Here is a 22,656-nt window from a genome sequence, read left to right as displayed (position 1 = left end):
CATCCCTAAACTAGATCAATTTAAATTTTTAGTTCATAGTTCTAACTGTGATGTATTTTCCCTCTGTGAAACATGGCTTTCTTCAGCCGGCGAGCTGAATTTCAACGATTTCAACATTATTCGCCTCGATCGAAATGACTCGTTTGGTGGCGTACTATTGGGGATCAAAAAATGTCACTCCTTCTATAGAGTCACTCTCCCATCGATGACAGGCATTGAAGTTGTCGCTTGTCAAACACAATTCAATGGCAAAGACCTCTGCATTGCCTCGATATATATTCCTCCAAGAACTATGGTTGGCCGCCATCAGTTTTTTGATATCATCGAGGCATTGCCGGAGCCGCGGCTAATCTTAGGTGACCTCAACTCACATGGAACAGCATGGGGATCACTCTACGATGACAACCGTGCCACTTTGATTTATGATCTGTGCGACAACTTCAAATTGACAGTTTTAAATACTGGGGAAGCAACTAGAATAGCCAACCCTCCTGCACGGGCAAGCATGCTAGACGGTGACCGGAATAAATCGCCACAGTAAACAACTGCAACAGAAACAACCGCTTAGAAAAAGTGTAGTAGGCTAGAAATATTTGGCGCGGGAAAAACATCATGTGCCTCACATTTCTATTATAAATTTATTCTCTTGTTCTCGTTTTTCGAAATTTATTCTGAGGACAATGTAATGGGGACGAAGTCCCCATTTGGCGAGGATAAGGAATCGAGGCGGCCCATGCCGCCAAGATGACGCAATCCGAGTCCACCGCCGACCCGCCGTCGGAAGCGGCGGTGTCTCGCACGCAAACCTGGGATCCACTGATTGCCCGGTTAGTTTGAAACATAGGATACGATCCTTTAGCAATGTCCGACCGAGCTCTAGCGAGCGTCGGACGGTATACGTCTGCCCGGGGCGTTACGTTTGCCTGGGGCGATACGTTTGCCCGGTTAATTCTTGTTTTGAAATACAATACCGCGCCACAATATTTATAGCCTACTACACATTTTATAAGCGGTGGTTTCTGTTGCAGTCGTTTTCTGTGGCGATTTATTCCGGGAACCATGCTAGACATATCACTTTGCTATTCTTCGTTATCCCTGGATTGCACGTGGAAGGTAATCCAAGATCCCCACGGTAGTGATCACCTGCCATTAATTTTATCGATCGCCAATGTATCAGGTTCTCGTGAGTCAGTTGATATTGCGTATGACCTCACGAAAAATATTGACTGGAGAAAATTTGCAGAAATAATATCTGAAGCACTTCAATGCATGAACTTCCTCCACGCGAAGAGTATAATTTTATATCGAGTTTGATTTACGAAAGCGCACTTCAAGCTCAAAGGAAACGTGTACCTGCCACTACTTTCCGACGTCGTCCTCCATCACTTTGGTGGGACAAGGAGTGTTCAAAGGTCTACCTTGAAAAATCATCCGCTTTCAAAAAATTCCGGAAAACTGGACTAGTGGAATGGTTTCGAAAGTACCAAGCTCTAGAAGCCAAACTAAAAGGTCTGATTAAAGCAAAAAAGCGTGGATATTGGCGGAAGTTCGTCAATGGTTTGTCAAGGGAGACCGCTATGAGCACTCTTTGGAATACGGCTAGGAGAATGCGTGGCTGGAACCATACAAATGAAAGTGAGGAATACTTTGACCGTTGGATTTTCAAATTTGCAAGGAAGGTTTGTCCCGATTCCGTTCCTGCACAAAACGTCGTACGCGACATTCCGCTCCAATGCGACAATGAGAATTTTTCGATGGTAGAATTCTCAATTGCTCTCCTCTCATGTAACAATTCAGCTCCGGGGTCGGACAAGAATAAACTCAACTTGTTGAAGAATCTTCCAGACTTGGCGAAACAGCGTTTGCTGAACTTGTTCAACAAGTTTCTGGAGCTGAATATTGTCCCACATGATTGGAGGCAAGTGAGAGTGATAGCCATACGAAAACCCAACAAGCCGGCTTGCGATCACAATTCGTATAGGCCGATTGCAATGTTATCCTGTATTCGTAAATTGTTAGAGAAAATGATTCCACTTCGTTTAGACAAGTGGGTTGAAGCGAACAATTTGCTGTCAAATACGCAGTTTGGCTTCCGCCGAGGTAAAGGGACGAACGATTGTCTCGCGCTGCTATCTTCTGAAATCCAAATCGCATTTGCTCGCAAAGAACAAATGGCTTCCGTTTTTCTCGATATCAAAGGGGCATTTGATTCAGTTTCCATGGAAATTCTCTCAGAGAAACTTCATAATCGTGGACTTTCACCAATTCTGAATAATTTCCTGTACAATTTACTGTCAGAAAAGCACATGTTTTTCAATCATGGCAGCTTGAAATCTTCTCGATACAGTTTTATGGGCCTACCACAAGGCTCCTGCCTAAGCCCCCTCTTGTACAGTTTTTACGTCAATGATATAGATGATTGTCTAACTAGAGACTGCACGCTGAGACAACTTGCAGACGATGGAGTTGTTTCCATCACGGGTACTAATCCCGTCGTTCTGCAAAAGTCGTTGCAAGATACCCTGAACAATCTGTTCATGTGGGCCCTCAAGCTGGGTATCGAATTCTCTACGGAGAAAACTGAAATGGTCGTTTTTTCAAGGAAGCACGAACCCGCCCAATTCCAGCTTCACCTATCCGGCAAAACGATCCAACACTCTATGTTTTTCAAATACCTGGGTGTATATTTTGATTCTAAATGTACCTGGGGGAGACACATTGCGTATTTGAAAAAGAAATGCCAGCAAAGAATCAATTTTCTCCAAACAATAACCGGAACATGGTGGGGTGCCCATCCAGGAGACCTCATTCAGTTGTACAAAACAACGATATTATCAGTGTTAGAATATGGCAGTTTTTGCTTCCGATCAGCTGCCAGGATTCATATTCTCAAGCTGGAGAGAATACAATATCGTTGCTTGCGTATAGCCATGGGGTGTTTGCATTCGATACATACGATGAGTCTCGAAGTTTTGGCAGGAGTACCCCCGCTTACTCTTCGGTTCACAGAATTATCCTACAGATTTCTCATCCGTTGCAAGATCATGAATACATTGGTGATTGATAACTTCAAAAATCTACTCCAGCTGACTCCTCAGTCAAGTTTTATGTCTTTATACCATGAGTACCTTACCCACGACGTGCACCCTTCACAAGGCATCTCCAACCAAGTTTGCTTCCCATACTTTTGCAGTTCCTCTGTCATTTTTGATCTGTCCATGCGACAAAAAATCCATGGAATCCCAGATCATCTACGCTCAGATTCTATTCCGCCGATATTTTCGGCAGAATATGGGGGTAAAGTTAGATCTGATAAAATGTTCTTTACTGACGGTTCATTCATAAACGGGTCCACTGGCTTCGGCATCTTCAATGAAAATTCCAGTGCCTCTTTCAAACTCAAAGATCCTTGTTCCGTGTATGTCGCTGAACTGGGTACGATATATTACGCATTAGGGATCATTGAAACATTGCCCATCGACCACTATTTTATTTTTTCAGACAGTCTCAGCTCAATAGAGGCAATCCGCTCAATCTTATTTCCTAACAAGTATAAGACAACTATTGAGTGTTTTGGTCGAAAAATTATTCAAGATTACCTTAGCATGGGTTCCCTCTCATTGCTCGATTCCGGGGAATGAGTAGGCGGACTCGCTAGCTAAGGTGGGCGCTTCAGAAGGCACACTTTTTGAAAGGCAAATTGCTTATAACGAATTTTTTCACATTCCTCGTCAGCACACGCTCGTAAGTTGGCAGCGTATGTGGAGCGAAGATGAGTTCGGTCGTTGGTTACACACGATTATCCCTAAGGTCTCGACGAGTGCATGGTTCAAGGGATTGAATGTAGGTCGTGATTTCATTCGCGTGATATCTCGGCTTATGTCCAATCACTACAACCTAAACGCGCATCTCTATCGCATTGGGCTCGCAGCAAACAATCTTTGTGATTGTGGCGATGGCTACCACGACATCGAGCATGTTGTCTGGTCGTGTATCCGGTTCCATGCTGCTCGCTCTCAGCTCTCTAGAGCACTGAGAGCACAAGGCAGACAATCGGATATCCCCGTCCGGGATATCTTAGGTAGCCGTGATCCTGATCTTCTGCTTCATCTATACCTGTTCCTCAGAAACGCCGATGTCAACGTTTAATGATGTTTCCTTCGTTGTGTCCCCGTTTCATATCCCTCCTATCCGATCGATAAACTTTTACTTAGTCGCGGCAATACATACACACACTCTTTACAGATGCACGGGCCAAAGGTTGTGCAGTCCACTGATCATGCAACAAGAGCCAAAGGTTGTATCGCTCATGACAACTTTACACGAACTGATGATTGCGCCGGCTAGTGACCATTCTATCCTGGATTCCTCGAGTCGAGAAAGACGCACCACGCTAGATATGAGGTACAGACTAGGGGGGCGTTGCTGATTAATGGTCAGCTGCATCCCAATAGGAAGTATACCGTGTCGGGCACACGTACAGAGCATTGGAGACAGCAACATCCGAATTACGAAAACACTTGTAATATTAACCTCGAGCCAACCGCGAGTAATCGGTTACATATTACTAACATAGATAATAAGAAAAATTGTCAAAGTATTGGGCTCCCGGCCCCGTGAGACTAACGCCATATGAGCCTTGATAAAAATATATATTTTGGAAAAAAAAAATCAATATTAAAATTTCCCTCGTGTTTCATCAGTTCTCATCATTGTTATCAGGTTACTGTGATTGCTTGGTAAGTGTTTCGCATTTGGCTATAAAATATAATCAAGTGTAATGTAATTTTAGTTCAAAAAATTACAAAATAAAGTGTCCGAATTTTGAATTCGAATTGTCCGAAGTTGATTGTTATTCGCTTGATTTGAAAAGCATTTTATTCGATGATTTTTCTATGTTTTCAATCAAATAGGTACCAAAGCAGAAAGTTTAAAAAAATATTGACCTAATTTTTTAAAAATATTAACCAAATTCTACCTGTGCATAAAGTTGAGATCTGTTTCCGAAATATGATTCAAATATGAATATGAATTTAAAAAAAACAATTGTGGAAGTGTACACATACATCTCCATAAATAATCGTATGATGGTGACAATTTTCAAGACTGATATGGTCACAAATTACGAAAGATTACTTCAAGATCGTGAGCACTAGAACAGTATTGATCACTGGGGCACTCTGTGTCGTGAATTTTTGATGACATAAACGGTGAAACCAAAAGCTTTAGATGCTTTGGGAACTGCCTATATAACTTGGAATCCAGAAGGTTTTGCAGGTTTATAATATTGGTAGTTCTATTCAGCAAAGATCTACAGATCTTTTTCTCGAATTTTACCGTTAATCGTTTCCCAGAAAAGAAGCTAACAGAGCTGCAAAGAGAGTTGGTAGTGTCAATTATCTCCGATTAAATGTGGCATCTCCGTAGGCTTCTTATATTCTAGAATTAGGATAAAGGTCGTTGAGCCACAGCAGAAAAATTAACGGCACAGGATGACTTCCCTGTGTAATACCATATGTAACTTCGGATGGTGGAATCATAAAGTTAACCTATATTCAAACAAATTTCAGCTATAGTAGACACAATCCGTAATCCGTAAAGGTAATCGAAATGTGGGTATTTTGTGTTGACTTAGTATTTAAGTTTACATACTTTAGAAATAAATAAAGTATAAGGCATAATGTTTTTTGAAGTGGAGCGTTTAGGCATGAATCCATGTTATTCTTCAACTATGTAATTCGTACATGCGTGGTGGATTAAATTAAGAACGATTATCTCGAGGAGTTTAGAGATGACACATAAACAAGCGATTCCGCGGTAATTTTTCAAAAGTGTGTTTTGCTCTTTCTTGAACAGTCAGAAACATTAGATTGTTGCCATAATTTGAGGAAAATAGCATTGAATATAGCGATTGAGTAATGTTGATAAGATTCATATCAATTCAAAAGTTTTGTTCCCATCGAAGTATGTTCCCTAACACAGCCAACAAAACATAGGTGCCTTACATTACATGGCGTGTGTTCAAATTCTTTACTGACACAGCAAATGTGTTGAATTCAATTGAATTCGAAAATTGTTTTATTCAATCAATAATTTAATCAATACAAACAAATGATTACTTGATTAGCCAACGGTAGTCCCACGTCAACCTTGCGGTTATGTCATATATATAACTCACCCATTTTTTAATGGTTATCCAGTTATCCAGTTTACAAACAATTCAATTTCTGTAGAATATTTGTCTAAACAGGGCACTGTTGAGCGCAGCGCACTGAATGGATGATCGACAGGATGGTGGAGGGTGGAGGGACGATGAGAGGACGAGTGTAAGGATACGTGCAAAGGAGACAACAGTGAACCCGTGACCGGAATGAATCGCAACAAAAAACAACTGCAATAGAGAAAACCGCTCAGAAAAAGTGTTGTAGGTTAGAAATATTGTGGTGCGGAAAAAAAACATGATGGGTATAAATGCCTTACAGAAAAAAGCGTACTTTCTATTATAAACTAGCTGACCCGACGAACTTCATCCCGCCCAAAATAAATTTTTTGATTCGAATACTTTCAAACATCCACGTTTTCTTACTAAGTGAAAGTTAGTGAGTCCAATCACTGAACTCTTAATTGATTGATTACACTTTGGCCCTTTACAATTTCCTTTTACTATAAATTGTCTAGTACTTCTACAAAAATTCGCCCTTATAATATAAAATTATTTTCAGACACAATTCTCGTTCAAGATTCTTCACGCATTTGGAAATAACATGTTTCTCCGTTGCATGGAATACATGTTTGATACAGAGAATATTACAAAATAAAGACAGTTCAAATCGGACCATTTCTTCCTCGGGTTTAGGGCACACCAACACATTTGGCCTTCCGTTTTTGTTTATATAGATAGAAGATATAGGAATGCGTTATTCCGTCTGAAAATCCTTTTCAACTTTCGAACAAAAATCAATTTCGTTAGGGCCAACATCAAATGGACTAACAACGCTTAGCTAATTGTAGAACATATGGGAATTCAATTTTCCGAATTTTCCGATTTTTCTCTCCGCTATATTGATCTACGGGAAGAGACGAATACAACGAAATATAGATGACTCAAATTGAACCTTTCCTTTCTCGGGTTTTGCGCTTACATTCTTCCAAAAATGGAAGTGAAAGTGACGAACCAGCCGAAATGTGTTGAAAGTCACTATAATAGAGAAAAAAAAAATATTGAATAGGATGTACGTTGTCGGTTTTCATACCGTGGTGGTTGTACGAATTCTTGATTTTATGCGCTATCAAATAGCTAACGTTAGTGCGGGAACAAATAATCACCTAGAGCCGCACTGTGTGTAATACGAGAAGAATGTCGCGATGAGTGCGTTACGTGTATTGTTCTGAGAGCGTGTATTGTTCTCGCGAGAACAAGAATGAATCATGAATCAACCATTATCAGCATTGGTCAAAATCCAAAAATGTATTTTTGATTATTTTTGGCTAAAGGGAGCTTCTGTAAATTCAGGAGTGTGTTGGATTTATTGGTGTAATGGTGTTGTTTTGAATTATAGAGGCATCAAGCTTTCTCAGTTCATTCGTCTCTAGCATTGAAGAAAAATCCAATTTGTAAAAATAAACTAAGCAACTCGGCCTTGAGAAATGCTATTTAAAAAGCTTTGTTGCCGTCCGGTCGATAGCTGGATTACTGATAAATCGCTAATGACTTATTTGGGATTTTTTTTTCAATCGATAATTAAATTTTCGTGATTTCAATCATTGCTTTCTGGTTAAATGTAAAGTATTTTCTGCGTTGAGAGTTGTGTTTTTTGATTGATGACTGAAGATGAAAATTTGTTTCGAAGTTATTCTTTACATCTACGCCGGCGCCACTCAACAGATTCTGTTCGGGTTTTTCGTTGCCCTTTTGCGTCTTCTGAGATGTTTCTTTCTGCGTTGGAGATGTAAGTTTGCTAAAAGATACTGAAAACTACTTTGATATTTAAAAATATCGGTATTTCAGTTTGAGTGCTCTAGACAGCGAGCAACCAACAGTACATGTTAATGCTTAGGATGAATTTGACGAAATTCGCGAAACGTTCGCGCTCATCACTCAGTGAAAGCATTCATTTATCAGCCCTTTGATTGCTATGAAATATTTGTATCAAAGAGTTCTATTATTAAATTTCTCGCCGACAATTGGCGACAATCTGCGTTGGAGATGTAAGTTTGCTAAAAGATACTGAAAACTACTTTGATATTTAAAAAGATCTGTATTTCAGTTTAAGTGCTCTAGACAGCGAGCAACCAACAGTACATGTTAATGCTTAGGATGAATTTGACGAAATTCGCGAAACGTTCGCGCTCATCACTCAGTGAAAGCATTCATTTATCGGCCCTTTGATTGCTATGAAATATTTGTATCAAAGAGTTGTATTATTAAATTTCTCGCCGACAATAATTTCGTAGTTCTATGTTAACAACTCGGTCGTGTCTTGGACATCTTCCTTCTTTATTTTTTTTGTCTTTTGCAGCCCGCGACACCATGACAAACCCTCGTGGCCCTTATGAAGAAAAGGTTGAGTACCGCTGCTCTGTAGACTACAAAAAAGAAGGATAAGGAGAAGAAGGAGAAGAGAGATGTGTATTCAATGAATCATGAATTCGTTCAGTTGTTTGTGCAAAAACACGGAAACCATCGGCTCCATTCAGGACAAATTTTTGGTTGCCCTTAATAGTTTTGGTTTGTCTAATAAATAGTTGATTTTGATATTTCGATTCGATTCATTCTCAAACAATATTCCAATAAAATAATTTCAATAAAAAACTGTTTTCGTGCGATTCCTCATTGGTGCGATCCATTTTGTGCGATTTTATTATTTGTGTTATTGGTTTGTATGATTTTAGTAATAAAATCCCACAAAAAGCTGTATTTATGAGGAATTACACAAAACCATCCATGAAATACCGTAAACAAAAGGTTTTATTTCGACAACTTGGAAAATTTGATTATTGCTTGGCTTATTTGCGCTATATTTCACAGTTTCACGTCGATAAAGATAAAAACGTAAGCCAGGCACCTGTAAATGTGAATAGAGTTGATTGTTTTACGCTACAAGAGCCAATCAAGCATATTTGAACTGAATTGGTTCATTACAACCAAGCTGAACCTGAACCTTCAACCTAATAATTTCATGTGCAATAGTTCACAGATAATCCGAGAATTTTTGACGTAGGACTACGTCCTTCATTTCTATACCGGGGTGTAAAATCAAAGTTTCGAAAACAAAAGCGTTACGCCGGAGACTGAGATTTTGAGCGTTAATAGCTCCTAAACAACTGAACGAAATGGTATGATAAACACTTCATTCGAAACATAAAATGTCTACGCGTTATATACTTGTTACTTTTTGATCCAAAAACTTGTTTCAATAGCCTTAAATTGCTTTCAAAACAGGCTATTGAAATCACCAATCGGTATTTAACCAAGCGCCGCTCGGAAACCCACTCAGTTATGATTGAACAGCGATTGGAGCATGTTGTCGCTGTTGTGGTGGAGCTAACTTCGTTCAACATGAAAGCGCTGATGGGCCTGTTTGTGCATCTTAGGCCAGAATCTATCTATCAGGAGGAGAGTGAGATGCCACTGAAAAGGCGACTAAGAGAGTATCAGCATCGAAAAACGGTTCCGCTTGAGGCATCGGAACAGCCGCCAATCACACACACATACACGCGCAGAATTCTTTTCATTTGGTTGCTATCCAGCATCGAGAAGATGTTACCGTTGCTGAAAAATAATCTGCCATTTCGCGGGCAACGGAAAATGTTTCGCATCGCGAAAATCATATAATTTTCAATCGATTATTGCTCAGTTGCCGATAGTTTCAAACTAAGAGAATTCATTCGCCTCTAGTTTGCCTTCCAAATTGCCATCGTAAACCACACCTTCTCTCGATTAAATCACGGACAAAAAGCATACTTAAGTGATATTCTGGTGGTGAAACGCATCATTTTTTGTGTGAACAGTGACCGAACAACATCGTTGCTGGACGAGCTGGATGACGAGGGATCGAGTGCCTTTCTCAAGGCAATGAGGGTGGAGGTGTAGTGCAGGAGTAGAGTAGAGTTTTCCAAGGGTCTTTCTCAAGGCTAGAGACGAATGAACTGAAATAGTTTAAAGTCTCTATAATACAAAACCTAAACTAACCGGAAACGCATTATTCTTCGTGAGAACATCAACTGGATGCATCGAAGCAGCCGCCACACACACACACACACACACATTTTATATAGATCTTGTTATGACTTTATTTATACCAATTGTTTCTTTTCAGATCAGCACATGGGCTCACCATTCAAACCATCCGGAAATCACTCATTTCAGGTCCACATAACACCAAACCGATTCTTTTCATGACCACTTCACAACTTTGTAAGAGTTGAATTGAAGTTTTCTGAATATATATGATAATTTCATACATATACTCACCGCTCACAGATTTACAAGAAGAACTTTCACCAATCTTGCAATTTATTCATTCATCCATTCATTGAGAATTGATTCAGATGCAACTTTAAACAAATGGTCACTAAACAAACGATAGTCCTACGTCACCCTTGCGGTTATACCACAGATATAACCCACTTTTTTTCATTTCCGATATAGAAAAAATAGAGATATCTTTCGTGATCATTATATTCTAATACATTTTCTATCCTATAAGACGTAGGGTAAAGCTGTTGTAAAGCAATGTTGAATAATATAAAAATACGAACAAATGAGCCAATATAATTCAGAATTGAATACAGAATTCAGCAACAACTAAAGGGTGTGTCACATCAAATTGCATCACGGAAAAAACGCTGCAGAAATTCGCCCAGTAGACCGATCCTTTTGAAAATTTTAGACAGTAAAATAAAAACTATTAAACAACTTTTGGCATTTTCTTTTTAATCATACTTCGAGCCCAAGCCCGTATGCTCGCACCTTTCTCTTTACCCCGTCCATAAGGTTCTGTACAACGTCAGGTTGTAGTTTTTTTTGAACAGAAATCCATTTTCTCTTGAAGTCCGCCTCCGATTTGACAACTTTTGGGTTCTTCCGGAGGACCTGCTTCATAATCGCCCAATATTTCTCTATTGGGCGAAGCTCCGGCGCGTTGGGCGGGTTCATTTCCTTTGGCACGAAGGTGACCCCGTTGGCTTCGTACCACTTCAACACGTCCTTTGAATAGTGGCACGAAGCGAGATCCGGCTAGAATATGGTCGGGCTCTCGTGCTGCTTCAATAGTGGTAGTAAGCGCTTCTGTAGGCACTCCTTAAGGTAAACCTGCCCGTTTACCGTGCCGGTCATCACGAAGGGGGCGCTCCGCTTTCCGCAAGAGCAGATCGCTTGCCACACCATGTACTTTTTGGCAAACTTGGATAGTTTCTGCTTGCGAATCTCCTCCGGAACGCTGAATTTGTCCTCTGCGGAGAAGAACAACAGGCCCGGCAGCTGACGAAAGTCCGCTTTGGCGTAGGTTTCGTCGTCCATTACCAGGCAATGCGGCTTCGTCAGCATTTCGGTGTACAGCTTCCGGGCTCGCGTCTTCCCCACCATGTTTTGCTTTTCGTCGCGGTTAGGAGCCTTCTGAACCTTGTATGTACGCAGGCCCTCCCGCTGCTTGGTCCGCTGGACGAATGAACTTGACAAATTCAGCTTATTGGCGACATCCCGTACCGAACTTCTCGGATCACGTCTAAACTGCTTAACTACGCGCTTGTGATCTTTTTCACTGACGGAGCATCCATTTTTGCCTTTCTTCACCTTCCGGTCGATGGTTAGGTTCTCGAAGTATCGTTTTAGTACTCTGCTGACCGTGGATTGGACGATTCTCAGCATCTTACCGATGTCCCGATGTGACAACTCCGGATTCTCGAAATGAGTGTACAAGATTAATTCACGACGCTCTTTTTCGTTCGACGACATTTTTCCAAATTTACGAAAAATTGACAGTGAAGCATGGCCAACGTGATCTATACACTCTTATCTGATTATAAAACCAAAGCTGAAGATATAATTCCTAAAAAATAAATTTCTACAGCGTTTTTTCCGTGATGCAATTTGATGTGACACACCCTTTAGCAATGATTACTCGTACTTTATTGCGAGCTATTTGATAAAATTTTCAAAATGCACAATTTTAAAAAAAAAACTCTTGAGATCACGAACAACTAGATGACGGCGACCAAACCAAACGGTCACATTTGGTATCAACAAGAGGATAGTAACGGACATAAATTTTTCATTTCAAAGACATACGAAAAACTATCAGAGAGAAAAGCACGCTAACAGGGCACATATTTTCTTAGTAAGCAGTCGTTTCATTTTATACTATTTTGTCCTTCTTCCTTATTTTTGGCGTACAGGAACAATCCAGAAAAATCCCGGAGAAAAACGTATTGTGCCCCATTTTTCCCATTACATATACAGGCGCCCGGATACGTACACCCTATTTAATGTGCATCTGATAGAGCTTTTTCTCAGTCTACTACGATGGGGGACGGCACTTCTTTTCTCGTTTCTTTCATTTTGCTCGACACACACACACGCACTCTGAGGGGAAGGAACGATGTGTTCGCATTCGGGAGGGGAATGATGCCCTGCGTTTGGGGTGGGTCGATGGTTCTTGCGCTCGTAAGCGATATGGTGACGGCTCGAGGCGCGACATTTCCCCGAAATAGCGTGACACTAATTCGTATAAATGAACGACGTAACAAGCAATTTCCTTGATTAAACAATTTAATACGTGAGCTTCCCCGTCTCTTCCACGAGAACTTAAAGAGAATATGTTTGGATATTTTCCGCTACATTTGCACACAATCAACGCACGAATATTTTAAGCTGCCAAAACTCACCATTGATGGGTTTTATGTCTCCGTTGGATTGATGCGAGGAAGCGCTGGAGTTGGGCGTGGTGGAAACCGTCGATAGCGGAGAACCAGGTTTGATATCCTTTGGTGTCGTACTTCCGGCGCTGGACTTTTGTTCACTCTTCACCGATGACGAATCCGGATTGTTATTGTTGTTATTACTGGCACTGCTGTTGTTGTTGTTGTTGTTATTGTTATTGCTGGACACTTTCTGCTGGGCGATCCGCTCCTGTTTGCGAAATTTTGCCCGTCGGTTCTGGAACCACACCTGGAATGGAACGAACAAGGGAATCGTTAGTTATCTTGATTGTTTTACAATCTCCCAACTTTCATAACAACTAATTATAATTTCAGTTCAAATCGCAGTTCGCTCGTTCCTTCGATTGCGGTTAGGCGTCTGTTTGTTGGTGGCACTGAAGATACCAGGTTCTTTCGCCTTCGAACTTCTCCGCCGCCGAGTAGGCAGCAAGGGGAAGCAATTCCACCGAAGCGAACGCGGAGAATGGAACTTTCAAATTAATTAGCCAAAATTCACGTTCAGATTAGTAAAACGACAATGAGTTGCGGGAAATTCAGATTTAATTGGTTTCAGGCAATACAGAGGGCCAACCTTTAAGCCACACAACGCTCAAGCTTTACCAACCGGAGAAATTCCCCGAATGTGAATGTGTGTTGCCTCAATCGGTCCGCTCCGGTGCACATTGTTGACCGTAAATATCTATTTAACTGCAATTGGAAAGAAAAACAAAATACTTGGGAGCCAAACAATCCCAAAGAAAGCATCCCGGACGTCCAGGGAGGGACTGACCGAAGGGTTTGGTCACTTTGAGATGTCCATTTTCATGCGACGTTCTCTTTGCCTGCAAATACATTCGCTTCCAAACCTCTATTTTTTCCTTCCCCTGTTCGGGTCTTCGAATGAATTGTTTATTTTAATCATTTATAATCAAATAATGAATTAAGAAAGTTGAACTCGTTTCGTATCTGACCATTTTATTTTGAGATTCTTTTCTTCTGTGTTCTCCCCGAAATCAGACCGAGAACATACATACGAACGTACTCACATTCGCAGCGGTGAGGGGGAGCGGTTGAATCCATTCGCTCTGCTGTGTGTATGACAGTTGACAGTTGTTTAAGACGCCATCTTGGAAGACGACAGCAGCTGAGGCAAAAGTTTCTTTCTCTACCCGGAAAGTTTTTCCACCCCGACGCAACGATCGCAACCGGAGGAAAAGCACACCATCATCGGGTGGAAAAAAATTTAAGAAAAAAAAAGTGAGTGGACATCCTCTGCTTCGCTTCCTGCGACAACGATTGGCTGCTAATTGCATTAAAATTCAGCTGGATTCGGGTCAAGTAGTTCGTTTGTTGGCATGTTTAACGATCCCCTCGTTTGGGGAGAACGGAATCATCTAAACCTATTGGATTTCCGGGGCAAGACTGCGACGGCAACGACAGCAACAAAACAGGGAAAACAACAACAAAAATTGTAAAACAATCAATAATTGCTCAAATCAACGATGATAACGGCTGAAATTGTTGGCAGGCAGCTTCATTTAGGAGTACAAACAAAGCGAAAATGACAGTAGCTTTCGAGTGTCAACAATCACACGCCCTCACACTGACTCGGGGCTGCCATCCAAAGCCGCCACATGGCATCAACGAGAGAGCCGGAATATGGTGGAAAAATGAGGCAGAGACGCTGGGAGGCTGTGTGTCGTGTTTGACTTTGTTTTATTTTCACAGCGCAAACAACAATGAATGGAATGATTCTGCCGTCGGCAACAAAGTGCTTCCTAGCCCTAGATCTGATGGGTTGCTTCCCCCCAAAAGCATGTGAGGAGGGTGAAGCCGGTCCGAGCTTGACAAATGTTACGCCAATGATTTTTCATTTACTGACGACGATGCCTCGCAAAATTCAGGAAGCAGATCGGCTGATGTCCCTTCTGTTGATATTGCGAGCGACTGACAGAATGGCACAAGAAAAATGACTGCAACCAAGCGGGGAAAATTAAACAACCTGTGTTGGCTACAACTTTAGATAAGTAAACAAAATATTCGCACCGCCACTCCGCCGAACAATTTGTTGGGGATGTTGTGAGGGTGTGAGCTATACTTCCCCCTCATTCTATTGTGTGTGTGTTTTAAGCAAGATGCTCGTGGAAATCTTCCGTACAGACAGCCTAGATCAATGAATAATGAGGAATCAAGAACTAATTACACTCAATAAGTTTTATCTTGGGTTAAAAACGAGTTGCGATTAAGTTTTCTCTGAAACGGAGAGCAATTTCCATTGATTCCAACGACGAATTTGTTCGAATGTGATTAATGTAACTATCTTATAAAGCGATCTTTTCTATTACCACTTTTTTGGAAGACAGTCTAGGCCAGGGGTTCTCAAACTCTTTTGGGCAAGAGACCCCTTTTCCAGAATGAAGTGATACCATAGACCCCCATAGCAAAAACTTCAAGCAGTCAATTTTGATTTTGACATGTAAGTTGAACGCATACTGTTCAATCGACGTTAGCGACGTTATCGCATCAAAATATGTTATCAGAATTTTGTCAAACGGTATAGGTAGAAGTTCAGTTAGCTGAAGACATCTTCTAATGCAGTCTTGAATAATAGAGCCTAACCATTGTGTTCATACCGATTTTGAAGTCTGCACATATTCCCGAGTGTAAAAATGCATGCGGGTACAAAAGTACCCGCACCGTGCATATACAGTAGAACCCCCATTATCCGCGAGCGGATGATCCGCGGTGCAGTTTATCCGCGAAAGCGATTTCCATAGTAATTCTATGAACCTACCCTAAATTTGTCAATGAGTGGTAAATTTTTGTTCTTTTGTTTTGGTCATGACATTCACATTACTTGACGACTGGTATACACAACCTTACAGGTGGACAGTTCAATGATTCCTGTATTGATAAAACATTGTTTTCATGCTGAAAAATCTATTTTTTTGTGTTTGCACCTCATTTTTATTCATTTGTTGTGTTATCCGCGATTTTCGTGATCCGCGGTGAGCTAGCCCAACTGTTTCGCGGATAATCGGGGTTCTACTGTATTTGCAATGCCGATTTTTCCAGATTCCTTGGTTTGAAGTCTGTGTTGGGGAACTCATTCCGGTCTGCAGAAACGCATGCGAGTACAGAAGTACCCGCATCTTGCATCTATTTCGCAATGCCGATTTCTCCAAGCTCATTGGTTCTGGAATCTGTGTTGGGGAAACTCATCAAGTGGCCTCACCTTGCATCAAATTAATGTGGTGAATGAACCTGGTGACTTTCTACCAATCTATCTAAATCCGATTCAATATTGGTGAGTTGAAAAATTAAATCTCCGCATTCGAACGGTTTCATTGTTCATCTTTTATGTATCGAACATACCCTGCCAACAGGGGGTCTTCGTAGCCGCTTGGTTACGCGTTCGCTTACCAAGCGATCGATCGTGAGTTCAAACTCAGGGCCCTCAATTGACCATCTTTGTGTTGTTATAGAATAACTACGTCCACGCAACCATCATCAGCGATGGAAATCGATCCACGGTGGAACAAAGATCGATTCATCCATACAACTGCTCTGCTCTGCAAGAAATATCGGGCTGCTGTTCTATAAATAACTCAACAATGATCAATATCAACTGTCTCCGCTGTCCGGTCTGCTGAACAATGGAAGAACAGAAAGAATACCCTTACGCCTAAATGGCTACTACTGTGTAATTTACCATAATGTAATGGAACAGAAAACTTAACGCCTAAATGGCTACTACTAACTACTGTGTAATTCTCAATTTATAGAAACTTAAACATATGTACATGTACACGATTAAACCCGGCTCTGTTACAGCTAAATGCTAATGAGCCTAGTAAATAAATGGGATAAAAAAATACCCTGCCAACAGAGCTCCATTGCCAGGTAATGCAGACTCGTCCAACTGGAGAGAGAGGATCTGTTGGTCTGTAATAACATCTCGTCATTTCGTCTCTGAACGATGTCATTGCTCAAAGTAATTTTAGTAGAAAGTACTTACCAAAAATTTTGTAGCTTATTTTACCACGCATTTTAGTGAGTTTAAGTACTGGATGTTTTAGGTATGCTCACGAGGCTACTCATTGATAAACTTGGATATAGTCACTATTGTATAGAAAATTTGCATAAGGCATCAATCAGCGTAAAAACGAAACCAAGAAATCCGAAGGTCCATAATTTTCGGTAGCAAGTATCCTGAAGTAATAAAAAAAAACGCTACGCGCGTAGGTAACTAAATATATTTGAAATTATTTTTTAATCACTTCATTTAGGTTCACTTTCAATGTGTAATCACGTTGTAATCTCTTGAATCAAATTAGTCGATGAGTGTATTATCATTCTGAGTGGCAACTCAACCAGGAAAACCAGGAAATAGGCAAGAATTTTGTTTCGCCAGGAATTTTCATTAAAAACCAGGAAAAATCAGATGGATTAATGTTTTCAATTATTATTTAAATGTAGTGCACTTGTATGTTTTATATACATTGTACTTCAATCAGAGAATCAACGGAGTTTTCGTCGACACTTAAGTCCCGTCTAGAATCAGAGTCTCTAGTCGGCGCAAGATTGATTTTTCATCTTCCAATAAACACAACCATAAAACAATTTCTTTCGATTGATTTATAATTCAGGCTGCTGAGAAACGTGAGTATTGAGAAATCAATCACTGAAAATAGTAAAAATAATAAAAATGCAAATAGGTGCTGCCAAAGATGCAATGAAAATCGCAGTCGTGGATACAATTCAAGACAGCTGTGATTTGTCCATTTCCACTGAAACGCAGAATACACACACGAGTCAGGTCGTGAGCTCATTTGGGCAATCTTCCTCAGCAAGTGCCAAATCTGATCCCAAGAAACTCTATTGCTAAGCTTTTTCCGCATATGTTTCCGGACAGTGGAATGGCACCAAAGATGCAGCTCAGCAGAACTAAAATGAAGAACTACCTGATCACATACGGTTTGCGCCTTACTTTTTTACATTTTACTTTTACTTTTCGTTTACTCGAAATTTGCAAGGATATCGTTATCGGATTCCTCGAAACGTTAAATAAGATTTCTCAAAAGCAACAGATGGAAGTTAACGTCCGTTACTGGAATGTAACGAAGGGAACGGTGGAATTCAGGTACATTGGCTCAGCTTTTCTAAGCTCGACGCGCGCACTGGACTTGTTCAACAGATTGAAGAAATATCTTGAAGCTAAACCTAGTTTGAAGTAAGTCAACTCAGCATTGACGGTCCCCATGTTAATTAGAGAGTAGTGAAGCAGTTGAATGAAGAAATTCATGAAATCCGAAGCAGCCAAAACTACGAGCTCACGAATATAGGTAGTTGCGATTTGCTTGTTTTCACAATTCATTCAAAGAAGGAATGAGAAAGATTGTTTGAACAATTTATGAATTCCTCCAGTGCTTGTACAGCCTGTTAGAGAACGTTCCGTTAAGATGTGCGGAGTATTCTCAAACTATTGGATCGGCAATGTTCCCCCTGAAGTTTTGCGAAGAAAGATGGATCGAAAATCAATCGGTGGCATAAATAGTAAACGTCCAGATTTCCGTAGGAGCTTTGCTGCTGTTTTCACAGCCAGAACCTTTAGAGTAGTTGCAGAGGCTGATTCGTTTCTGTCTATAGCTAAAATTGAATTAGGATTCGCTGTAAAAGTCGCAAACAATAGTGTGGTGGAAAAAAATAAAGTTTCTGAGAAAAATATCTTGATTTTTGACAGAACTGTAAAGAGTACTACATTTAATTTCTTCGAAAAATGAGGAAACGATCGCCTTTGTCGTATCCATGACAAAGACACGACACAATATATTTCTTGTATATTTCTTTATCGCTGGATACAAGAAATCGAAATTAATCGATTTCGCATCGATAGTTTCGTAAATAGTTTGCAAAAAAGCGCATGAATTTCACTCTCGAACATTTCGTCGAGAAAAATAGAATCAGTGGCGGACAAAAGTAAACAGGAATTCCTCGAATTTTGTGATACTTCGGGTTCGTTCGATATGCTAAAAAACTATCGTTGAAAAGAAGAACGTTTGGACATTTTGTGAGAAAATTACCAGGAAAACCAGGAAAAAAAACAGGAATTTCAAAACACAAATCAAGTTGTCACCCTGATCATTCAACGAATTTTAGAACGCAAATAAACCAACCTAAACCTAAATGCAAGCTTGTTATGTTTGTTTGGACTTGAATTTGATCATGACTTCATTCGTTTTACTAAAATATTATTGTAACAAATTGCTTTACGTGATACAACTTATATAGTATCATGAAAGTTTCAAATAAGAACTAGTGTTAATGAATAGGGGTCGATTTTTAGACCTCGTCGACCCCCAAAATCAATTTTTGTTTGTGTCGACCCCTTGGAAACCGAAATCGACCCCAAGGGGTCGATATCGACCACTTTGAGAAACCCTGGTCTAGGCCAATCTATTTCAGTGCAATGAAACATTCAATTTGCTAGTTTCGTTTCGCGTGCGAATCGAAACTCTTCGACGATGGCCATTAGGGTGGCAGCGAAAATGGTCAAATCTCGAAAATGGTCAATCTCGACGTTTCATGCATTTTTAAGTCATTTGGAATCGAAAAAAAATTCGATTTTCCAAATTTCCTTTACTCCCCCCTTGGAAGATTTTCGAGAATCAAAAAAAAACTTTTAGCGCTTCGAGGTACCCCTAAATCATTGAGCTGAAACTGTGCACAGATCATTTTTTTGGGCCAATAAACAAAATGTACATAGTCGGTTTTTGAAATTTGATAATGAAATTTTTTCCATACATCCATTGCCACCCTAATGACCATGAATACATCAGTTTCAATCAGAGATGCCAACCTTGCTGATTTTTCAGTATTTATCAGGCTTCTTGACGCGTTCCCTGGTATCCTGACAAACACTCAATTTTGCCTGATTTTGCTAAATAATATCTTAATTAAAACTCGTCGGTATAGTTGTCACATACGGTTTATTCGTTTAATTTCCTTTCACAATTTTTCTATTACGTAAAATACACATTCGGATACGGAAAAGTGAAGTTTCATTCATAATTTTTATTTTAAAAGTACGTTGAAACTTGAAAAATTCATTATGATTTTCGTTTCACAACGACATAACACGAAGCCCAATGCTGCGAATCTGAATTGAATTTTGTTTTTTTATTTCAAATAAGGTAAATGATTTTGGTTTGTCCAGCCGAAAATATGATCATGGTTTGGCCACTTTCTTGAATGCTCTAGTTCAGCGCACCTATCTCAAATTAGGCATTCGAATATTTCAAAACACATAAATAATATTGTCTTCTTCATGATATACAGTAGTGTTATAGTATATTTTGACGTAGAACTACGTCTTTCATTAAGGGTGCCAAATCAGAAAACACAATCAGAGTCACGTTTTTATGAAATAAAGTTAACGTTAATAACTATTTTTGCCGCGAACGGATTTTGGCGATTTGCATACCAAACGAATCGGAAATTCCCTAAGATTTGTTTGATATGCTATACATTATAATCCGGTAGTTCTATCCACTTGTGTGCTTTTCCGAACAGAGCTGTCAGTAACGAGCAACTTATCGACCAGCAACAAAGGGGAAATCATAAGATGTTAAATTTCCGTGAACAAAGTAAAAGAAAAAGTACGAAGGGGAATATTTGCCTAGAGTATAAACAGTGGATCTCGCTGAGGCAAACTTTCATTCATCGGGAGGAAATCGATTGAACAACATCGTTGCAGGGTGAGCTGGACGGCGAGGGATCGAATGTCTTTCTCAAGGCAATGGGGGTGGAGGAGTAATATTATGGATAAAGTAAAGTTTTTCAAGGATCTTTTTGGAGGTTAGAAATGAATGAACTGAAGAAGTTTAAAGTCTCAAGCAAGGAACAATGGTAAACTTTCAGTATCGTTCTGTATTCAAAGCAATGAATATCACTTCCTTGTTTTGCGTCATCACATGTCTTCGTTTCGGATTGAGCTGTGGACGCGACCAACTTACTCACTCGCTGATGTCTTTGGCATTGCAATCATTGCATCAAACTGACGCTATGCATTAAGGTTCTGAGATACACAATTGTGTGGGGAATCATCAAGCTAGGAATGGCGGTAGGAAAACTCTCTCTACAAAGGATGGCAGCTAAGCTAATTTAGACCGGTAATATTAACAGAAAGGGCTTCTGTTGAGAAGAGCGTAAAATGGAGATAAGTGTGTGTATATTTAGTTGCTTCAAGTCATCGATATATGGATATTTGTACGCATACGTGCGTGATTCATAAGGCCACGATGATACTGCCTGCAGCTTATTAAGAAAATAAGGCTGCACGAAACGCATACAATCGTGAGAAGTAAACAACCACATAGAATTGTATTGGTGTGGTTACATTGATCCCCACTTGCTTCGTTCAAATTCGTCAGCTTTTATTGAACAAAATTGTTTGTTTCTTTTCGTCAGTTATCGCACAATCAAGTTTTCGTGCGTGCTCCGAGCCAATGTAACCTTACCCTAACCCGTACGTAAAAATAGTGCATCGTAAAAATAGTGCGCTTAATGCTGGCGCTACACGATGCTACGAACACCCCCGAATGCTGGACGCTCGATGATTCGACGCATCGTGTAGTCGACTGACGAGCTACGAACCTCCAATGTCGAGCGTCGAACATTCGCGTTGGAAGGTAATCCGTTCGTTATGGATTACCTTCCAACGCGAGTGGCACGATTCAAAGGATTTTTATCATTCGCTGACTCGACACTCGATGACATTCGATACACCGCCACACAATTCGTCCGAATCTATCTTTGACAGATTGGTTTGTTTACAAGTTTTAGATGAAGGAACTATGAAATTGATTCATAAATATTCGGCAAAATATTGCAGTTTAATAATGTTGATTTCAAGCATTTTTAGTTTACAGCCCGATATCAGTACAATTGTTACGGCAGCAATTTCAATACTCGCATCGTCATACATTTTCCTACCGTTTTTGATGGTAAATAAAAACAATAAACATTCGATCCAAATACTCTTCGATTTTTTGAACCGATTGCATTGAATCGAACATTTACTTCACCGTGTAGCAGCACATTCGTTACAACATTTGTCGATTCATCGAGTCAAATGTTTGAGTCCAACGTTCGAGTGAAACGAGTGTAGCGCCCGCATAATTTTTTTATGCTATGATTGACGATTGTTTAGTGCTGCAAATTATGCAGTCGTAATGATAAATATAAGCGAGGAGGGGAGATAGTGGGAGGGAAATATTTAGGCTAGAGTATTAGTAATGAATCTCTGCTGAGGGAAATATTCAGCCTCTTTTCCAAGCAGTTAAAATTGTTTGTTTTCTGTCATCAATGCAATGAACTGACGCTATGGTGAAGCAGGTGTTAAGGTTGTGCACCCGAAAATTATTCGGGGAGTACCGTGTTATTCAATAAGTTATATTAAGTATTTAATTTATTTGGGCTCGCGTGCCAGTCGCAAAACTGCTTTCAACTAGGATTGCATTGGCGCTAATCTTGATTATAATGAAGCAGTGTTACTCTTTTCTAGGCTGTTGAGATTAACAGATAGAGTTTATTTAATCACCAAAAAAGTAAATTTCGTTCTGAAATTTTTTATGTGATTTGGTTTCGCCTGCCAGTAGCAAAACTTTCTGCACTAGGGATGACAGCTGCTCTTATCTCGAGCATGTATTGTTCTGTGAGCACAAGAATGAATCATCA

General features: G+C 40.1%; 1 protein-coding gene across 3 annotated transcripts in view; it reads right to left on the bottom strand.

Moving 5' to 3' along the window:
• The window catches only part of LOC129771761 (paired mesoderm homeobox protein 2A-like), a 108,746-nt gene that overhangs the window by 12,577 nt on the left and 73,513 nt on the right, over positions 1 to 22,656 (bottom strand). For all 3 annotated transcript variants that reach the window (XM_055775772.1, XM_055775771.1, XM_055775774.1), the window contains one exon: positions 12,886 to 13,168. In XM_055775772.1, the coding sequence (XP_055631747.1) occupies positions 12,886 to 13,168 (283 nt within the window). The remainder of the gene's footprint in view (positions 1 to 12,885; positions 13,169 to 22,656) is intronic.

This window comes from Toxorhynchites rutilus, chromosome 2 (genome assembly GCF_029784135.1).
Source record: "Toxorhynchites rutilus septentrionalis strain SRP chromosome 2, ASM2978413v1, whole genome shotgun sequence".
Taxonomy (NCBI): Eukaryota; Metazoa; Arthropoda; class Insecta; order Diptera; family Culicidae; genus Toxorhynchites; species Toxorhynchites rutilus.
This window is presented reverse-complemented; position numbering and strand designations above follow the sequence as displayed.